General features: G+C 42.8%; 1 protein-coding gene across 1 annotated transcript in view; it reads right to left on the reverse strand.

The window, feature by feature from the left end:
* The window catches only part of NUP210 (nucleoporin 210), a 524,741-nt gene that overhangs the window by 225,367 nt on the left and 278,956 nt on the right, over positions 1–20,418 (reverse strand). The window contains exons 14-16 of the mRNA XM_078661451.1: positions 20,054–20,199; positions 18,684–18,905; positions 12,166–12,339 (exon numbers count right to left, since the gene is read on the reverse strand). Coding sequence (XP_078517577.1) covers positions 12,166–12,339; positions 18,684–18,905; positions 20,054–20,199 — 542 coding nt within the window. The remainder of the gene's footprint in view (positions 1–12,165; positions 12,340–18,683; positions 18,906–20,053; positions 20,200–20,418) is intronic.

Genomic DNA, 20,418 nt, shown 5'->3' on the forward strand with positions numbered 1-20,418 from the left:
TACTGACCCATACTCTAAACTTAAAACTTTAAATATCCAGAAGAATTAGCGGATGTTTGTAGTTAGTTCATTCAACAGGTGAAACGAAGGCTGTTTAACAAGAACAGCTGTTTCTATCCACAAATGTATGTTTCAAATAGACAACATTTGCACTACTGCAATAACAGATGATACAACACCTCACAGGAAGACCAATTTTGTCATCATTATTAACTCTGACCGCAACCATTGCCTCCATTTGCATGAATCCTTGGAGCAACAATTGTGCAAATTTGCTAAAATAGCCAAAAGCTATTTGACTTTTATAATGGAATCTGAGAATCCACACAGGCAAGATTAGCAATGGAACACCCAAAAAATATGTTTGAATGAAAGCACACTTAATTTGACAGGCACATAGTAGCTTGTTCATTTGGTACTGCTCATAGTTTTGGTATACTATCTTTCATCCCCAATTAAGTTACAAGCAAACAGCAATCTAGACACAACATGTGTCAGTTTGATGTGAGGTCATTATTATTTGATGACATCTAAAGAAATTGAAAAATAAAAAAAGATGCGCTAGGACTGACTGAATTTTCCCAGTGTTGGCCACCCTCACACAATGGAATTATCTGGAATCGCTCAGAAACTTTCAAAGGACAGCAATCTTCTTTTCTTGTAGCACAAGTTACTTACCTTTGGTAATGATATATCTGTAAGAAACATTAGTTAGTGATAGATTCCTTACCTTAGAATTACCCCCAGGCCTCAGACTGGATCCGGAAAGTTTTCATCAGCAGTACCCCTGCGCATCAGAAGGTGGCGTTGTGCAGCTCTGCGTCCGTCATTGGCGTCATGGTCGCCAAGATGATGTTGCGGCAGCAACTTAGACGCCGCCCTCACGGGCTAACGTCAGTTCTGTACACGACTTTCCGCGTCAGGAACTAGGGCCCTGAAAGGGATGACCTTAACCCTAGAAATCAGTTCTAAAAACGGGGAGGATGGGTGGGGTGGGAAGGAATCTATCACTAACTAAGGTTTTACAGATATATTGTTACTGAAGGTAAGTAACTTGTGCATCTGCAAGAAATGTGTTAGTGATAGATTCCTTACCTTAGAATAGATACCCCAGCAATACCAAGCACGGTGGTGGGTCTGTGAACCAAGATCACCCCACAAGTACCGGAGAACAGAATGGCCAAAGAAGCAGTCTTTACGGACTTGGCTGTCCAAGCAATAGTGCTTAATAAAAGTGTGCAGCGAGGCCCACATAGCTGCCTGACAGATGTCTTGTAAGGGGACACCAAGTCCCAACACCGTAGTGACAGCGGTCGCCCTGGTAGAATGGGCGCCCAGCCCCAATGGAGGATCCTTCTTTGCCAGAGAATTACAGGCTTTAATACACAAGATGACCCATCTGGAGATAGTCCGCTTGTGTACGTCCAACCTTTTTTGGCACCAACGTAGCCAACAATGAGCTGGTCATCCACCCGGAACTGTTGTGTGCTACTCTGGTAAAATGAGAGCACACGTTTTGGGTGCAGATGGTGGAGCCTCTCTTCCTCTCTGGAAGGATGCGGAGGTGGAGAGAAGGTGGACCAAGTGAAGGTCTGCCCAATGTGAAAAGCAGCGACAACCTTTGGCAGAAAGGATGGACATGTTCTGAGCACAACCTTGTCCAGATGGACATACAGAAAAGGAGGTTTGCAAGAAAGCGCCTGGAGCTCACCCACTATCCTAGCAGAGGTGATGGCAACCAGGAAAGCAGTCTTCAGAGTTAACAGACTAAGAGGACAGTTGTGAAGAGGCTCAAAGCGAGCGCACATTAAGTATGTGAGAACCAGGTTCAAGTCCCACTGTGGCATTACAAAGGGAATAAGATGAAAGAGGTGAGTACTGCCTTTGAGGAATCGGTTAACAACAAGGGACCTGAAAAGAGAAGGCTGATCAGGGAGCCTGAGAAAGGCCAGAATAGCAGAAAGGTAGCCCTTGATAGTGCCCAGATCAGAGCCCTGCTGGGACAAAGAAAGAAGGAACAGTAGGACTACAGAAAGTGGGGCAAAAAGAGGATCCACAGCCTTTGCTGTGCACCATGCCACAAATGTGTTCCTCCTGCAGGCGTATACCAACTTAGTAGAGGGACGCCTGGCTGCCAGAATGACATCACAGACTTCAGAAGGCAAGTCGAAAGGAATCAACTGCCGCCGCTCAATCTACACGCAAAGAGGTGGAGACTGGACAGGTTTGGGTGGAGGACCGTCCCCTGCTGCTGCGACAGAAGATCCTCCCGAAGAGGCAGTCAGATCGGGGGATCGATAGTCATACTGAGTAGCTTGGGATACCAAACTCTTCGAGCCCAGTCAGGAGCCACAAGAATGACTTGGGCCCGGTCTTCTTCAGCACTCTGGGCAGAAGTGGTATAGGCGCGGAGAGGCGTAAAATAGACTGCAAATCCACTCGCAGGCGAAGTGAGCTACAGAATGATGATGGATTCAAGCCAAATATGTAACTGGGAGTGAGTTTCTGAAACGTTTCAGCACTCCATCCATCATGTCCTTGTGTTTGCTAAGCCTGAAAAATCCCACCCAAAAAACAAATACAAACACCACCAAATATATTCATGGTGTATCATGTTGCTGTTAGGTGGGTAAACTCACCCGTTTTGTCAAAAAAATATGAGAACTGAAAATATTGGGTACAAAAAGAACAAAACCAAACAAGACAAAATAATATCGCAGAGGAAAGCGAACCTAAATTAGGCACATGTAGACAAACCTTGGATAAAACTACTAATACAGATTTTTCAACTGCCTTTCATACAGGCCAGGACATGAGGGTGTTACAAATATGTATTGCCACAAGCCTGCAGTGTAAACAATTTTCCCCAGTCTTGCCATGCAGCCAGGAGAATTCACATTGTCCAGGCCACTCCCAATCTAAAGCCCCATAATGCATAACTGTGGAGATCCTTACCTCTTCCCAACCAGCCTCGTATAAACACCTGAAAGGATTCAATCTATATCCCCTCCTCCACTACTTGTTCAAAGACAAAGGATGACCCCAGTTTTATTCTTAACACTTTGTCAGTCACTTATACCAAGGCTAGATGTTTAGTGTTGCACCTCCCCTGCCTCTGAACTGCATCCGAGGTTTTTGTTTAATATCCTCCTTTCCTTGCCAAAGGAAACGGAGGGTTATTGTTGTTGCATAAAACAACACTAGTCCCCACCAGCACAACACCTTAACCCAGCCTCTAGCCCTTTCCGTCCCCAGAGTGGTAAAGGTTTAAAACAATAAAATTTAAAAAGGGTTTGTATCCTGCAAGATAATTATGAACAACAAAAATAAAAATAAATTGAAATAAGTAAAAAAGGCAAAGCTCCACTACTTTTGCAAAAGTGTCATATTTTAGCACTGTCTTTATTCTCACCATCTGTTCAATGTTTTAATTTCATTACTTTTTATCTTTTACTGCTCTGTGGGGAGGGGACAGCACACAGAGCATTTCAGTTTGTGTTATTTATTTACTGTCTACATGGGACATCTTACCCCACAGATAAATGACAAGCATCGGTCTGAAAGAATGTGTGCCAAAACACAAGTTCCAAGGCAGCCAGGTGCTTAGTTTTCAACTTGAAAAAACAATTCAACTACAAAAACAGAGAGGTGAAGTGGGCAGATTTAGAGTGTTGGTGGTGTAGAAAAGCACAATATAAAGGAGCATCACACCATTTAAACAAAGGCAACTACCCACATTTCTCTACTTGATTTTTTCCTAACTTATGCAGCGCTCTAATCTTGCCAGGGCTCTGTCTAAACTTTTCCTGGGTAGCCACCTTCTCTCTTGGCTAAACTATGCAAATCTGGCAAGCATTAACAAGAGCGAAATGTGTGTCAGGAGCTGTATTTTCTTATTCCAGGTTGATTTGAATGATATTTAACGAATCCAAAGCTGTAACACTGTGCCAGGAAGAGTAACATGCCTTTGTTGGTTTTTAGCTTGGCATTGATAGCACTGGCTTAAAAGCTTTGCTGAAATATGGCACAGGGCTCTGCACATTTCTAGGTTGGCATTTGGCTAATCCTAGGCTAACAAATTCTATTAGAAAAACTGACATTTGAGATAGGCAGATTTAGAATGTCTGAGGTGCTCCATTTAAAGGAGCAGTTATTCACCTAAGGACTGGGAACTGTCCTAAGCTCTTTAAGATGGAGTTGACAATGACTGACTTGTGGGAGGAGTCACACTGCCAGCCCAACCTGAGCAATGATGTGTGAGTTTTCCATTGCTTTCATATGTAAAAAGGCTGTGCGGTTGCCTTTAGTGGAACCCCAACCCTCTTGAATAGACAGCAGGAAGTGGAACAAAAACTTTAAGGGCAGAAAGGCAGCTTTCTGTTTGAACACATGTACATGGAAGAATAAAACTGGTCTGTAACAAAATGGACTGATGGAGAGATACCAGCAGTAAGCCTTCCTTCCTTCCTTTTTTCCTTTGATAAGATGGTTTTGACATGATTAGTGGTCACAGCAGCTGAACTCTCTTACCTCTAAGAAGTTGAGGAGGACGAGCACATTACATCAAAGTTGGAATTAGAGATGAGTGGAGTGTGACATACCATTGCCAATAATCCCATAACTAACCACAGTGCTCAGCAAAGTGACGCTTTGTCTCAGTAACCTTAGGAAACTGGGTTTTTGTTGCAGTTGTCACCCCTCTTTATGCCCCCTTTTTAGCTATTAGATGCTGGGTTTTCAACCCTGACATTGCAGTGGGGCCTGCTAACCAGAACTTCGTGCTAGTGCTCTTGCCTTAAAACATGAAGATGCCTAGCTGTAAAGACAAGTGGCAAAGGACTTTACGAATCCTGTAAGTCCCTACTAAATTGTACCCCTGGTACATATGGCATGGGTACTAAAGAGGGTCTCTAAGGACTGCAGCATATTTTATGCCACCCTAAGGCTCCACACACAAATTCCATACAACAGCCAGTGCAGGCTGTGTGACATGGTGCAAACCATTGAGCGAAAACATGAGAGGGCAAACTTGTGTGTCATGCCAAAGTCAATGCATTTAATATGAGTAAGTCACCCCTTCAGCAGGCCTAAAGGCACAGTGAATTATATTTTATTTGAGGAAATATCTGCATGCGCAGATATGGCCCTCTGATGTCTAGCTCCATCACTGGATATTACAAGAGAACAGGGAAACCATCTTTAGGTGTGTAGTGGGCACAGGTCAGCTACATATTAGCTTCACTGAAACATAAGGTATTTGGTATCAAACACCTCGTATTAATAAACCTACACGGATTCCAGTGATTGATTTATTAATAAATGCACCCAGAGGGTACTTTAGAGGTACCCCCTGAACCCTACTAGTCCTCTAGTGTGCTGGCTGACTGGTCTTGTCCAGCCTGTCACCACAGATGAGTTTCTGATGCCCTTGGAGGTGAGAGCCCTCTCTCCGAGATAAGAAACAATGCCTGCTCTGGAGAAAGGTGTTTACTGCTCCAACCAACAGGAAGGCTAGTAAATTAGCATGTCAAGGCATGGAGCTTCAAAGAGCACACAGACTTTGATACACAAGCATGGCTTTCACCAGACCTGGAGATTGCCACCCACTGCCTGAGGCCCATTTGTCATCAGGATAGGAGGGAAATTAGTAGAGACAGAGTCAAAACTATCATTGCTGCTTGATATTTGTGCAGACTACGTAGCCCACTTAGAATGGGACTTCTCTCAGAACACCTCAACCAATGGGAACTGCCCAGTAAAGCTCTGTAAACTGGAAAGACATCAATCCCAAAGGAGTTGTAACAGCCTTTCTGGCTTTCTTCATAGTACTCAGGCCACTCAAAGAGTCTGATTTGAGGCTAGAATGTCAGCAAGCTTCAAGCATAGACCACAACAAATTACAGCAAGTCTTATCAACTGTAAAAATTATGTTCTGGTATGTTGGATGTGCAAAATCTTTCTACACTTAATTCCAATTTCTCAAAGAGGGGTGGAGGACGCCAGAGAACCCTGAAGCAAAAGAGCCATGAGAAGATGAACAACCAGTTGTATTGATATCCTTTAGCCTGAGCTAGTACCGGAGGCTACTGTGTCAAAGCCTTATTCTGTATGAGTGCTAGCTGGTTCTGGGAAAATCTATATCAATGGTAGCACAGACAACAATAGCATGCAACAGAAGACAAGCAATTGAGATATAAAAAAAAGTGCATTGCCTAAAGTATGTATCAACACAAACTGAAGAAAGAAGAAAAAAGTGTGAGAAACAGCATAAAACCTAAAGGTAAAACAGCACTCCGACCCTACATACATAATTGTTAAACATGAGAAAAGCAGGTTCTGATTGAAATCAAAAGAGAGCTAAAGGACAGGTTACTTACCTTCGGTAATGCCTAATCAAGTTGAGACATGATCTAGCCGCAGATTCCTTACCTTAGAATTCCCCAGGTGTCAGACTGGATCCAGAAGATCTTCCACTGAGCAATACCCTTGCACCAGTGGATGGCGTCAGTCAGCTCCACTCGACATTGTCGGCGTCATCTCGGCCATTGTGACATCTGCGTCACCTATATGAGTCACCTCAGCACACTGAGATCAGTTACTTTTCATGCTAGGAGCACAGAGTGGTGTGTTTAGAGTGCCCTGAAAAGGATCAGACCTAACCCTAGAAATGTGCCTGCAGTTCGAGGACGATGGGTGGGCCAGTAAGGAATCTGTGGCTACATCATATCTCTACCAGATAAGGCATCACTGAAGGTAAATCCATCTGATAGAGACATCTAGCTGCAGATGCCTTACCTTAGAATAGTTACCCAAGCAATACCTTGCCGGGAAGAGGGACTGTGGACAAGTTTAGACCAGGAAGTCTTGCAGGAAAGTGCGGCCAAAAAAAGACATACCTGTCAATTGGACTGTCCAGGTAGTAGTGCTTGGTAAACGTGTGCAGCGATGCCCACATTGCTGTCTGACAAATGTTTAACTGGAACGCCACATTGCAATGCCGTGGTAGCAGCCTTAGCTCTGGTTGGGTGAGCCCTTAAACCTTCAGGAGGTTGCTTTTTGCCAGTTCATATAAAAGTTTGATGCAGAGGAAACCCCATTGTGATAGAATACTCTTCTGCAGTGCACAACCTTTATTTGATCCAACACATCCCACGAAGAGTTGTTTCTTCCTCCGGAACTCTTTTATGCGGTCAAGGTAGAACACCACCACATTTTTTAGGTCCAATTGGTGAAGTCACTCCTCTTCTTTGGAGGGGTGCGAAGGAGTGTAGAAAATGGACAAGATGACTGATTGCCCCACCTTGAATGGAGTTACCACTTTCGGTAAGAAAGAGGCCCTGGTGTGAAGCACCAAGTTATCAGGGAAGATGGTCAGGTAAGGAGGCTTAGATGACAGAGCGTGCAATTTGTTAACCCTCCTGGCAGAAGGTATTGCCAATTAAAAGTATGTTTTAATGGTAAGTAGCCTGAGGGGGCAGTTGTGCAGAGGTTCGAATGGAGAACACATCTGGAATGTGAGAACCAAATTAAGCTCCCACAGAGGAATGATGAAAGGGGCAAGTGGAAACATATGTACAAGTTCCTTAAGAAATCTAATTACAGTAGGGGAGTTGAATATAGAGGGTTGGTCTAGCAGCGTCAAGAAGGAAGAGAAGGCCGAAAGGTACCTTTTGAGAGTGCCTAGAGCAGAGTCCTGCTGGGTAAGGGTCAAAATAAAAAGTAGAACTTGAGAGAGGGGAGCAGAAAGAGGAGCAATAGATCAATCTGTACAATATTTTACAAATGTGTTCCACCTACAGGCATATACGGTCTTGATAGACGGATGCCTGGCTACCAAAAGACCACTACAGACTTTAGGAGGAAGGTTGAGTACTATCAAATGATGCAGCACAATCTCCACGTAAGAAGGTGTGACGTTGACAGGTTCAGGTGGAGGACCCTCCCCTGCTGCTGTGACAGACGATCCTTCCAAAGGGGCAACCTGATCGGAGGATCGATGTTCAATAGGAGAAGTTCGGTCTACTAGACGCTCCATGCCCAGTCTTGAGCCACAAGAATGACTTGGGATCAGTCCCTGCTGGTCTTCTTGGGTACTCTGGGCAGGAGTGGTATGGCCCAAAAGGCATATAGGAGGCCTGAGCTTCACTCAAGACGAAAAGCGTCTCCGAGTGAGAGCCACCTTGGAAACTTACGCGTGCAAAACTGCAGACATTGCAGGTTTTCTGCAGATCTAACCAAGGCTCTCCCTACTGATGAAAAAGACCTTGCGCCACCTCTGGATAGAGATACCATTCATGATCCACTAGGCATGGACGGCTGAGTTTGTACCCCCTGGCATTCACAGAACCTGCCAGGTGTTGAACCATCAGGGAAGTGCCCTGCTGTTCCAGCCATGTCCAGAGAAGCAGGGCCTATTAAAAAAGGGTCCATGACCCCACCCCTCCCCACCCTGTTTGTTTAAAGTACAACATGGCAGTGGTGTTTTCTGTGAACTTGAACCAGCTTTCCATTGATTGAAGGAAGAAAGGTGTTCAAAGCCAAGCGAATCACTCTGAGCTCCAGCAAGTTGATGTGGAGTCCCGATTCCGCCAGAGATCAGAGTTCTTTGATCTCCATCTTTGCCAGATGGGTGCCCCATTCCAGATACATCTGTCACTACTGTGTGGTCAGCTCGGGGAAGGAAAAGTGTCTTGCCTCTGACCCAATCGCAGGATGTAAGCTAAAACTGCAGGTCCTGTGCAGTTCTCTCTGAAAACTGGACCATGTCGGAGAGATTCCCCTGATGCTGCACCCACTAGAAATTAAAGTCCCACTGAAGAGCCCGCATATGCCATCTGGCATGTGTCACTAGTGGGATGCAGGTGGCCATAGGCCCAGCAGCCTCGTCATTCTCACTGAAGTTCAGAATAAATTCTGAAACATCTGTATCAGTCTGAAAATCATGGACTCGCCGTTTGGGAGGATGGGCCTGAAACTGCGACGTATCCAGAAGAGTTCTGATGAAAAGGAATGTCTCTGAGAGGGAGTCTGTGTGACTTCAGCACATTGATAGAGAACCCCAGTGAGTGCAGATGGTTCACCATAGTCTGGAGGTGGAAGACAACAGCCTAGGGCAAAATCGCCTTTAACAGCCAGTCATCGATATAAGGGATGAATGGCACCCCTGATCTGCACAGATAAGATGTGATCACCGGCATCACCTCGGTGAACACCCGAGGGGAGCTGGTAGGGCCAAAGGGGAACACAGTGAACTCAAAGTGCTCGAGGCCCAACATAAACTTCTACTACCACCAATGGGCAGGCAGGACAGGAATGTGAGAACAGGCATCCTGTAAGTCCAATGCTACCATCCAGTAACCTGGGTCCAGGGCAGACAAGACCTGAGCTCGAGTGACCATTTTGAAATGTTCCTTTTAGAGGAAGTAGTTGAGGGATCGCATATCTAGGATAGGGAACAAGCCCTTTTCCTTCTTCAGGACTAGTTAGTAGCTGGAATAGCAACCACAGCCTCTTTCTGCCACCAGAACCCTCTCTCTGGCTTCCTTGGCCAAGAGAGTCAAGTCATCCTCCAGCATCAAAGCCAGGTCATCCTCCATCCGCTGGCCATAAGCTGGAGGCATTGAGGGAGGGGTAGTCTCAAAGGGGAGGAAGTAGCTCCTTTGGGCCATCTGAAGAACCCACCTGTTCTATGTAAGGTTTTGCCAATGGTGGAGGAGATGGCTGATTGTGCAGAAGGCAATGCGCCTTGTGAGGTTGAGGCTTGGACCACCAAGCTCACAGGGGCAAGGTATTTAGTGAGGAAATTTGAATGGTCCGGGGAGGACTATAGTGGCGGGTAATTGCCCTATTCACACGAGCCCCCTGCGCTGGGCTTGGACAAGGTTCCCAGAAGGACATAATTCAAGGCACCAATGAATGACAGAAGGGGTTTCCAAGGAGGAGACACCTGGCTCCACGACCTTCGTCAAGATGTTGGTTTTGACTTCCATCGAAGGAAGCAGAAGGTCCTGGAACTCAGCTGCCCTTCTCAACAAAATAGCATAAGCAGCTACCTCCTCATTAGCCAGGGTGGAGGGAGAAAGCAGGCCTGAATCTGGAGAGGTAATCAGTCCTACATCGCCTCACCCAATTCCTCACACCAGTCCATTTCAAGTTTGTCTTGAAAAGGGTCCAACGATCCCTCTAAATTTTCCTCCATTCCCATACGTTTGAAATATGTCTCCCAAGGGTGCTATAGATGGCAGATTTGTCGTTGGTAGGCACTGATCTGGCTCCAGGTCGTAGGGGATGAAAATGGGGCTGCGCTGCCGGAGCCCGGAGTCTCTGCGCAGGGCTGGGGAAGGTCACAGTGGCACGACCGGTGCTGGGCCAGATCCATTACCGGAGCAGGAGCCGTAGGAGGGGAACACAATGGAGCCTCCTCTGAGTCTCTGGGACCCGAAAGCGCACCAGGAGGGTTAGGCCATCCAAATATGAGGGAGATGGCATCATAAAATTCTTTGAACTGGTCGGGGGTCACTTAGGCTCATGGGAAGACAGGAAAGCGTGGAGCTGACATAGGCACAGGTTCTGTAGAATGAGGCCTAGAGTGACGAGGCTCCTCCTCCACTTCGGCCGACAGACAGGGAGTAGTCAAAGCAGGCATCGAGTTCTTGTGCTTCTTATGTCTCTGACCTGACCTACACGACAACTTCGAGTGGGAGGATGAGGACTTAGGACTCCCGGAGCGGTGACTGGACCTTTCTTGTGACCGAGAATGAGACCTCTGGTGTGAACGACGTGGTGCTAAGCACCGGACCGCAAGCAGCTTTAGGCACTAACTCTTCCTGAAAGCTTTTGGAGCCGTGGCAAGGTAGTTGGAACACGACTTCGAGTTGTGTTCGTGCTTCAGGCACTAACGACAAATCAGGTGTGGATCCGTCACTGACATGGCGCAGTGGCAGGCACAGCACGGTTTGAATCCAGAGGTCTTCTTGAACATGTTGGAGTTAGAAAAACCTACACACCGAAAAATATGTGGCAAAACGTCAAAAAAATCCTGTCAAAAAGTGGCAGAGGGTACCCTCTCTTCATGGATATGCCCTGGCTGGTGCGGAAAGAAAGCAACTGGCATCAGTGTACCATGGCGACACATATATGGTAAACAACGTTTACCACAAAACTTTTTCCACGCAGGCAATCACAACGCGGTCATTACAACGACCGCGTTGTGATTCCGCATACCATTACTCCGCAAGTCGGAACAACGACAAGGGTAATGCTCAATGAAAAATGTTCCAGATCCAATCTGACGCCTAGGAAATTCTAAGGTAAAGAATCTGTGTCTAGATGTCTCTATCATATGAGAGTGCATGAAGTAAGCAGCGGATGTGTGCAACCTTCTGGTGTATGGAACAGGGCAGGGAAACTCATGGAAAAAAACTGCTACAAAACAGCCACAGAAGCTATTGAATACCACCAACTCCCACAAAAGATTGTAATGCTAGTGATCTCACTTGGAGCTCGTAGATTAATGCTTTTCAGCAACAACCAATGATCAATCATCCTAGGGAAATGCTTGCACTATGACCGTTATGTTCAATGTATTGATGAACTTAGTGACTCTATTGGCTAGTATTTTACGAAACTCACACTTTCACACCTTGATGGACTTTTTGCAACAATTGTTATAAATTTTAAAGCACAGTTTTAAAGTAATTAGGATTTGAATAAGAGGCTGGTATGTTTAATATGAAATGTTCTTTTATGTTAATCGTCTGTACTGTTTTATTCTACATGTATGGTTTTAATTAATTAACAAGACCTGGCTCTTCGACTGAGCCGGAGTTGCCTACCCCCTCCAGCGCCTTGAGACCCTCACGAGTGAGTAGAACTCTCTATAAACCCACTGATTGATTGATTACATGAACAAACACTTAAAGAATACTGAACATGTACATTCTCCTTTATCAATTGAATCTAATTGTCATGCTCTGCATCTATGACCAATTGCATAAGCAGACAAGTGCAGACTCACCGGGTTGATCATTGTTTTTTCTTCTACAACTGTACTCAGATTTTCATTATTGGAAATCTTTCTTACTGAAATCACATTTGCAGCATGGACCTCTGTAAATGTAACAGCAACTGATGCTTTTAAACACACTAAGTACATTTTCTACTTACCACCTGCTTGTTTTGCTGTAGTAATGGGCAGGAGGCATCAAACTGAGGATTTGCATAGATGGGAGTCAATGCAAGCCTTGATGGGGGAGCACAGATGAATTTCACAACTGCAGGCTCGATAGCCGGGAAAGGGTTTGTTACAGAGGGTTTGTTTCCAACTGTTAGCGCTATTACCTGTACAAAGCAAAAGCAGAACATTAGCCAAATCATGCTGTGCTATGTGAATCAGAACTCTTTGTAGTGCATAATTACCGGACTCCCACATGTTTACAACAGAGATCACACGCAGAGGATTTAACCAATGAAAGAGCACAGTGGTAATAAGGACTAAGCATTATGCATGAATTACACTCTAAATAAAATGTAGAATGAAGGAAACAAATTGATTATCGTGCTTAAGTACTATAAATCAGACATTGGTTTTCAACGCTAGAAAAAGCACTAAAACAGAGAAATTATCAAGTTTCTCAACGCACTTACATTTACTACACTGCAGAATTCACATAATTTAATATTTGTTGCTGACCAAAAACACAAGGAAAAGAAAGAAAATAAGCAAGCTCCAGCATGACTTTTCCAGGCATCTCAGAGCTCAGCTCTTCACCCCACTCTATGATCAAAAATACAATTACCTGGACTATTTTTTCTTGCACATTATTGTGACTATTTTCATGGTAAACAAGGATTTCTTGAACATATCAAGACGTGTTATTCATTCCAGGTGCGCCCAACAACTCATAACCCCATCAGATCATGTCTACACTCTATGGCTCTACTTTCTCTATGATTCTAGTACAGAGACAGGCTACAGCAAGCAGAAGGACACCACTATGAAAATTGCTGGTAAATGCTGAATAGAAATGAAAGCAGCATTTCCACACACCAGTGTACCAAGTGCACACTTCCAAAACTAAAATAGTCCGATTCAAATAAAAGTATCCAATAAAAGGATAAAACCAAATTATTTAGACTCTACTTTAATGGGAAAATAATCACATAGCAAGAATTAACTTTACCTTAACATGATTTCGTTGTAACGTTGATCAGGTAGATATTTAATGAGTATGAATAAAAAAGGGTGCAATAAATCGGCATGTATATTATGTGACGTATTATAAAGTTGGTGATATTAATAGTCGAAGTTTAAAAAAAAAAGAAACTTAAGAATGTTTTGTGAACATTTTTAGGGATTCAAATGTTATAGGAGGAACCTTAATGATCAACAGTCTTGTCAACTGCCATAGGGAAAATTCTATAGCAAAAAACAATGGACACATTTGCGGCAATCTTGGAGGAGGTATACTGGTGTAGTCCAAGTGAAGCTTTAAATAATCAAGGCAAAAAGCATTGAAAAAGTGTTCAGCCATTGTGAGAAAAACGGTCAAATGAGGTACCAAACTATGTAGGTATCTTGACAACTAGGCTTCCAGTTTAAATTTGCTGAACGTATCAACCAAAAATTGAAAAACAAAGGCATAGGATTGGAATATGGAATATTTTTCCTTCGGCCAAAGTGTGCTCGTGGACAGAGGTAGGCTCAGTGAAAAACAGTGATGTGACTGGCTAGCTGCAAATGAAAACTTCAGTTGCAGCAGCAATTATAGGAGCACTAAAGGATCATGTCTAACAAAAACATTTTTCTAAAGGGGTGGGGGGCTAAGGGCATTGTGGTTGGTAAATTAGACTATCTCCTTACAATTAGAAAGTATGTGTGGTAAGGGAAACAAGACGCAAAATTACTGCCCTCAGGAAAAAGCCTCCTGTTTTGTCACAGGATCTGTTAAGCCGACTGTAGGTAAACTGATTCTGTGAGCCAACTCTTTCTAATGGCTTTTTGGTTGAGTTTTTAATTTATTTTTTGGGCTTTGAATCCTGAAACCCAGACTCCTTGTGCAAAGGTGTATGGCCAATGACTATGCATAGTGCGCACTGTGGAAGTGTCAGATAGGTGCAGGATTCAGTTGGGGCGGTTGTGACGGATGCAAGTCCAAGGCATATTCTGTGCCATGCTTCCAGATCCCACTGCGCATGGATGAAAGCCATATACATCTAGTCTAGTGGGAAGGGTTGGTTGCAATGCTAAACAAGAAACAACTGAACTTCCTCAGTTCTACATTATGCAAAGCCAAGCACTGCCAATGACCTCGCTATAAGATCACATAACAGTCACCTACAGTCGTTGCAAATTCTTTTAAACTGACTGCCTTTGACATTCTAATCCTACAGATATATCGGACTATCCACGTATGGACTGATATGTGCTAGTAAGTCATTCAAATGCAGCAGTCTCTGGGTCGTGTACAAAAGTCTTACTAATTCTTATGGGAAGTGGTCTTTCATCATACTGCATTTTTCTAGACTATTTACTTGGTGATATTCAGGGCATCATGTTGAAGGTTACCTTGAATGTCAAAGTATTAGCTATTGCAGATTTTTAGTTTGAATGATATTCATCAAAATATTATTTTTCCAGTTTCAGAAATCAATTATTGGACAATTCAGCAATGTTTTACCACTTCATCACATTCAGAAGAGGACTTTTTGCAGCACATGGAGCTGATTTATACATATGTCTTAAGGACAATATTATTAATATGTTATCTGGACCATGCTTCCTCTTATTTTTCTGATCTTTCTTAAATACATAGGTTTTAGCAAATGACACGTCTTGGTGGTCTTAGTTAAAGGCCATTATTGGTTTGATGTGTACGGTGTTGCACACTTCATGTTAAGTAGAATTGTATTCTATGCCTACTTTAAGGGGATTTGGTTGACCCTTCATTAGCTACTGGTTTCTTTGCTCAGGAATCTCCAACCACACTTGCAATCGTAACCTAGAAATGCCAACAGGAGCATTTTCATCTCTCCTTTTTTCTCTTGATTGGGTTTGCCCTGCCACCTCCAATGGAAATTAATAGGGACTACTCTACATCTGATATCAGGTTTCAAAAAGCTGAAATAAGCACTGTCAAAGCCAATAGGTTTGACGTGTATATGTTGTGCGGATTGGGTGTTCACATGCTCTACAAACCAACTTAACAGCTTTGTCAACGATTGTTAGCACTGAAAAATACAGGCAGCCCCATCTTTTGAACATTAGCGGAGATGTGTTCAAAATGTGTACCATCACCAAAATTAATATTTTTAGAAATCTCAAAGGACTTCTATGTTGTTGATCTATGTATTAATGACAGAACCATGCTCAGCCTGAGTTGAGTCCATGGACAAATTTCCATCTGATCTATATCTCTTATGTAAACACATTTACTATAGCCGAGCTGGAAACCCTGAAATGGGGTTCACATTTATTATTTTTGGAGTTATCATTATACTACCAAATCAGAAGTTGAAGTGTTTTAATCCCCAGAGACTGTTCAATTCGTTTCCACTGTTGCTTGTACATCAAAACACAACAGGAAAAAAAACAATCCATTGGGCATTAGGGGCGTCAATTACATATCAAGGTAAGCCAGTAAAGACAACCCTGCATCCAGAATGCAGAAGCCAGACTAGCCCTCAATCTCCCACACAAGACCCACATCACACCTTACCTAAGAAACTCCACTGAATCCACACACTTTAAGATCTTCACCCACATGTACAAAGCTCTTCACAACACCATTGCAGAGCCTGTGTGTGCAGTTTCCACTGCCATTTCAACCTGCCAATATACCTCTCGCCAGGCCTAAACCTTCCCTTTTTATACATATAAGACACCCCTGAGGTAGGCCCTGTGATACCCACAGGGCAAGGTGCAAAGAATTTAAAAGGCAGGACTTGTACTTTTAAGTTTTACATGTCTTGATAGTGAAAAACTCCAGAAGTCGTTTTTCAGTTTATTTATGTATTGTTAATTAAAGTGTAAATGCAAGGAAGCATGGGGACACATTAGATAATATCTAATAAGAAAACAATCAAACAATAAATCAGCAACTATCGTCACTAAAAAATAATACAGCTGGAAACAACGGCTATAAGGAAAGTAAGGACAATCAATTAGTAATTCAGTGCAATACAAAACCTATTAAAGTGCAGTGCAAGAAACGATACACAAAGCAATCAATATCAGATCCAGTACATTCTTGTGGAAAATCAACAAGCATTAATGTTCGAGATTAATGCCTATGAAGACAATAGCTATAAGGCCACAAGAAAAATCAAGTAATATATATCCTACAATGCAACCTGTTAAGATGCGATTGTGAGAAAGCATAAAAACATGGTACGTGATATCAGATAAAATTCAGTCTAGCAATAGGTCTGCAACTGTCAAAACTGGAAAAGATACTTATAGAACATTAGCTACAAATGACGTCCTGTTGGAGGAATGAAAAAGATCGCCAAGACAAATGTAATAGAGCTCTATTAGGTAACAGAACTATGCCGTGAGTAAAACAGAGATAACATCGTATTAAAGTGAAAATGCATGAACATAAGTACTTAGGAGGGATCCCAGGAGTGAATACCCCTGCGATATAGGCCACACAATTGACTTAATACCTAAAACTGCAGGCAAATCTTTCAGACATGACAAAGCAGCCCATAAATATGATACTAAAGAATTAAGGACCTACTCATTGTTAGTCTTGAAGCAAAGCAACAATGCAGATTTCATACAATTAGCCCCATAGAGCTTAAAAAGGAGAAGAAGATAGCGAAGACGTATTGAACAAAACAGCAACAAATGTCATAGGTTGTCCTTCCCTTCAAATTAGTTGAACCAATGGGGAGCTTGAAGCATCTAGTTAGATTTTCCCCAATCGGCAATGTACCTAACCTGAATTTTATGTATAATTCTCGTTTGGACTCAGGGTAGATCAAATCCAAATATAACATACTGAGAGGGACATGGTCCCTACTGAAATAATTGCCCGGTAGTGACACAGACTTCAGCGCACTGAATTGCTTCACCAGATCGGTATCATGATAGTGATTTTAAATCAAATCAGCAGTGCCCTACCTTATTCTATTTGGGTCTGACCATAGAAACCCCAACTGCAGCTCATTCAAGATATTCTTTCCATCGATGACCAAGCGTTCCTACCAGAACCACCTTCCGATGCTGCATCTACCAAGGATCTTCGCTCACTAGTCTGACCTAATACAACACTGGTCTAAGGGCTGCTATTTCTGTAATTGTGGTGAAACTAAACTCAGCATAAGGTGCTAACAAAGGGGTGTCCTGCCCCAATTCAGCAGAGCTCTCAAAAGGTTGTTCTCCGTCACTTGCAATGAGCAGAAGTTCACATACCACCAGAGCTCACCTCCATAGAGAGCTGCTTCATTTTGTTTATGGTTCTGTAGTATAATACGAATACTTCTAGCCCCTGCCTTATGACTGAAATTCAGGATCACTTTGGCCATGTGTCTCAAGACTGTGGTTGCTTTCTGAATCACTCTTCCAATGCAATTTCATGGCAAACAGAGTCCCCTAGTAGTCATACTGTTTGACAGTCTCGATAGGGACACCTATTATAAGTTTCAGCTTAAAATTCGGGGAATATCTCAATACTATACTCTTGATTTTGGCTCCATTAATAGAATAACATTGGGATTACCTTATTACATTTTAGAAGTTTAATTTCCAATTGGAAAGAGAGAAGCCCCCCAAGTCTGGTGTCTCTGGAATTACAATTTAAAATCACAACATATGGCGATATCATATTTTAAATTGCAATTCTAAAAGTGCCACTTTTAGAAAGCTGGCATTTCTTACTTTAGTCATTTGGTGCCGGCTGCTGGTCTCTGTTCAGTCTAGGTTGGGTGACAGCTAGGCTTTGTGTGTTCCTCTATAGACAGCCACACACAAAGGGAGCTTACTTGTGACTTGATGGGCCATCCTGTGAGATGGGAGGTAGGAGCTGGGCACAGCCTAATTCTTACACCTCAAAAGGCTGTGTCCTATCCACACACAAGGGGTTGCATAGCCTAAATATCTTAAGCAAATACTAAGGTAATAGGGAGGCGCCACTGCTTTTGTGTGCACATTTGATACCAAATAATGGAACCATTGGGAGTGATCTCAAAAACGGAGGATGAGATGGTAGTAAGCTGTGTGTCTATGATGAACAGTGCATCCAGGTAATAAGGGCCTATTAGGTATGCTGCTGCATGTTTGACAAACCCAAAACAATTGCTGTTCCATTTCCACAAAAAATATGCCAGTTAGACATATAAAAACAGTTCCATCTATTTAATTATATTGGAAAAACTCTTCAAGAAGTAGACTACTCCATGGTTCATCATGAGAGAGTGCTCAATAATTGTAACTACATTTTAAAACCAGTTAATATTTAGGGTAATCGCTTTAAAAAGAAAATCAGACTAAACGAAATATAATCCTCCAAATCTGTTTTTGAAAAATACCCAAAATACCCAAGAATCCTCTTTCGTAACCCTTTCACAGCATATATCCGTGCTCACCTTGGATGAAAGTGCTACAAGACCTGCAAGCGATTCTCCCAAACATTCCTCCAATAAAAAATTGCACCAACTGAAAAACCTTTTTCTGTACTTACTTGTTCTCCCAGTGCTCTGCAGGTAACTCTAATCCAATGTTGCAAATGATTTCGAGATGCTGCAGGAGTGAAGATGTTGATGCCAACGCTGGCTGCATCCTCTGCAGAGATATTCCTGAAAAACTTTGATGGTTCAAGGACCCACGGCAATGGCCCCCCTTCAAACAACATGTCCTTGGATGATCCTAGTGTTACTAATGCAACCGAAGCAGGATCAACAGTCTAGAAGACAATGAATATTGCAATCAACATAAATGAGGTGGATGTGGCAAATCAATTGGGATACATTGTACATGGGCAATCGTGGAGCTATTGTCCACTGATTCTGTGCTTATACAGAATTTCCAATGGGTTCATAGACAACGAGAGCAATGTTCAAGGTGCAAGTCACTTGACTTCCCCACGGTGTACCGTTTCCCTTGATGATAGTTTCTCATCTGCAATTTCAAATATTCATTCTCAACTTACATTGCAAGCCCTCCACACCTGCACGATCCCAATTTACCCTTATGGATAAGCACCCATTATGGTCAAAGGTGCTGTGAGTCACTATTAAGTCACATGAATAAGTACCAGAAGGTAGATGGAGGGGCTCCTGGCAGTAGCATATCACTCTCTTCCAAAGTTAAAGGTCAATTTGGTTGTACACAAGTATGATATCACAGCAACTGATAGGAGATGTCAGATTCGTGTAGTCTATGACTGCGTAGTCTGGAAGCTGCGCATGATATCCATCACTCATTAAATATGCATTCAACATTAAGCAACAGCCATTGGTTTGTCCCCATTCAAGTTTCAAAACTCTGAATACTGAACTGTCCCTCACAACAATTTTGAACTAACAAGATAAATCTGAGGAAAAGCACTGTCTGTAATACATATGTGCCCCAATTAGTAGCTCCCATTGTGGAGCGAACACCCACTTAAATCCCTATTGGAAAACTAAAAATTAAGAAATGAGGAATGCAGGCAAAGGTTCAGTTTTACAGAACAGGAAATCTATGTTACTGAGAATTGAATTGAAGTATCTAAAAAAAATTGGGCACGATTGCCCAGCGCTTTTATACATTAAAAAATCCCCATATAGTTTGAAACATTCTCAACTCTATTATTAAAATTAGCAAAAAGTAAACCTAATGCAAGTGTTAATGCTTTCCCCATTGGTTTTGCTTGGGATACTCTTCTGCAGATACAAAATAATGCTCGAGTGTGTAAAATGGGCACTGTGCCTCAAACTAAAACTACGATCTATAAGCAATCCACCATATTTGCCACTCACTCGAGAACTTCAAATTGTAATCTGTCCACTTCGAACACCATTTAAAACATCTTAAGTACACAAATATAGTAGAATCCACAGCAAGGCTTACCTTTAATGGCAGATATGCAGCAATTGTTAATTTGGCATTCAGACGAATATGACCATGTGTGTAGCTAACAAGGACCGTGGTATAGCCATGTGCCTTTGCCTGCACAGTGACACCACTGCAGAAATCAGGGCCCGGCTTTAGTCTCCCTGTTGAAGCAATAAAGTAATTTTTTTTAGAAGACAAAACAGTATGTATCTCTTCAACAATTTGTTAGCCTTAAATATATTGACTGCCACCTTGATAAATAGTGTGTTCCATCTATTAAAATGTACAATAATGTGCTTCTAGTTCGCCCACAAGTAAAATTGTTAGCTGCTACATTTTAAACAGAATGATAAATGACACACAGAAAAGGCCCGTTTGCC

This window comes from Lissotriton helveticus, chromosome 9, assembly GCF_964261635.1.
Source record: "Lissotriton helveticus chromosome 9, aLisHel1.1, whole genome shotgun sequence".
Lineage (NCBI taxonomy): Eukaryota > Metazoa > Chordata > Amphibia > Caudata > Salamandridae > Lissotriton > Lissotriton helveticus.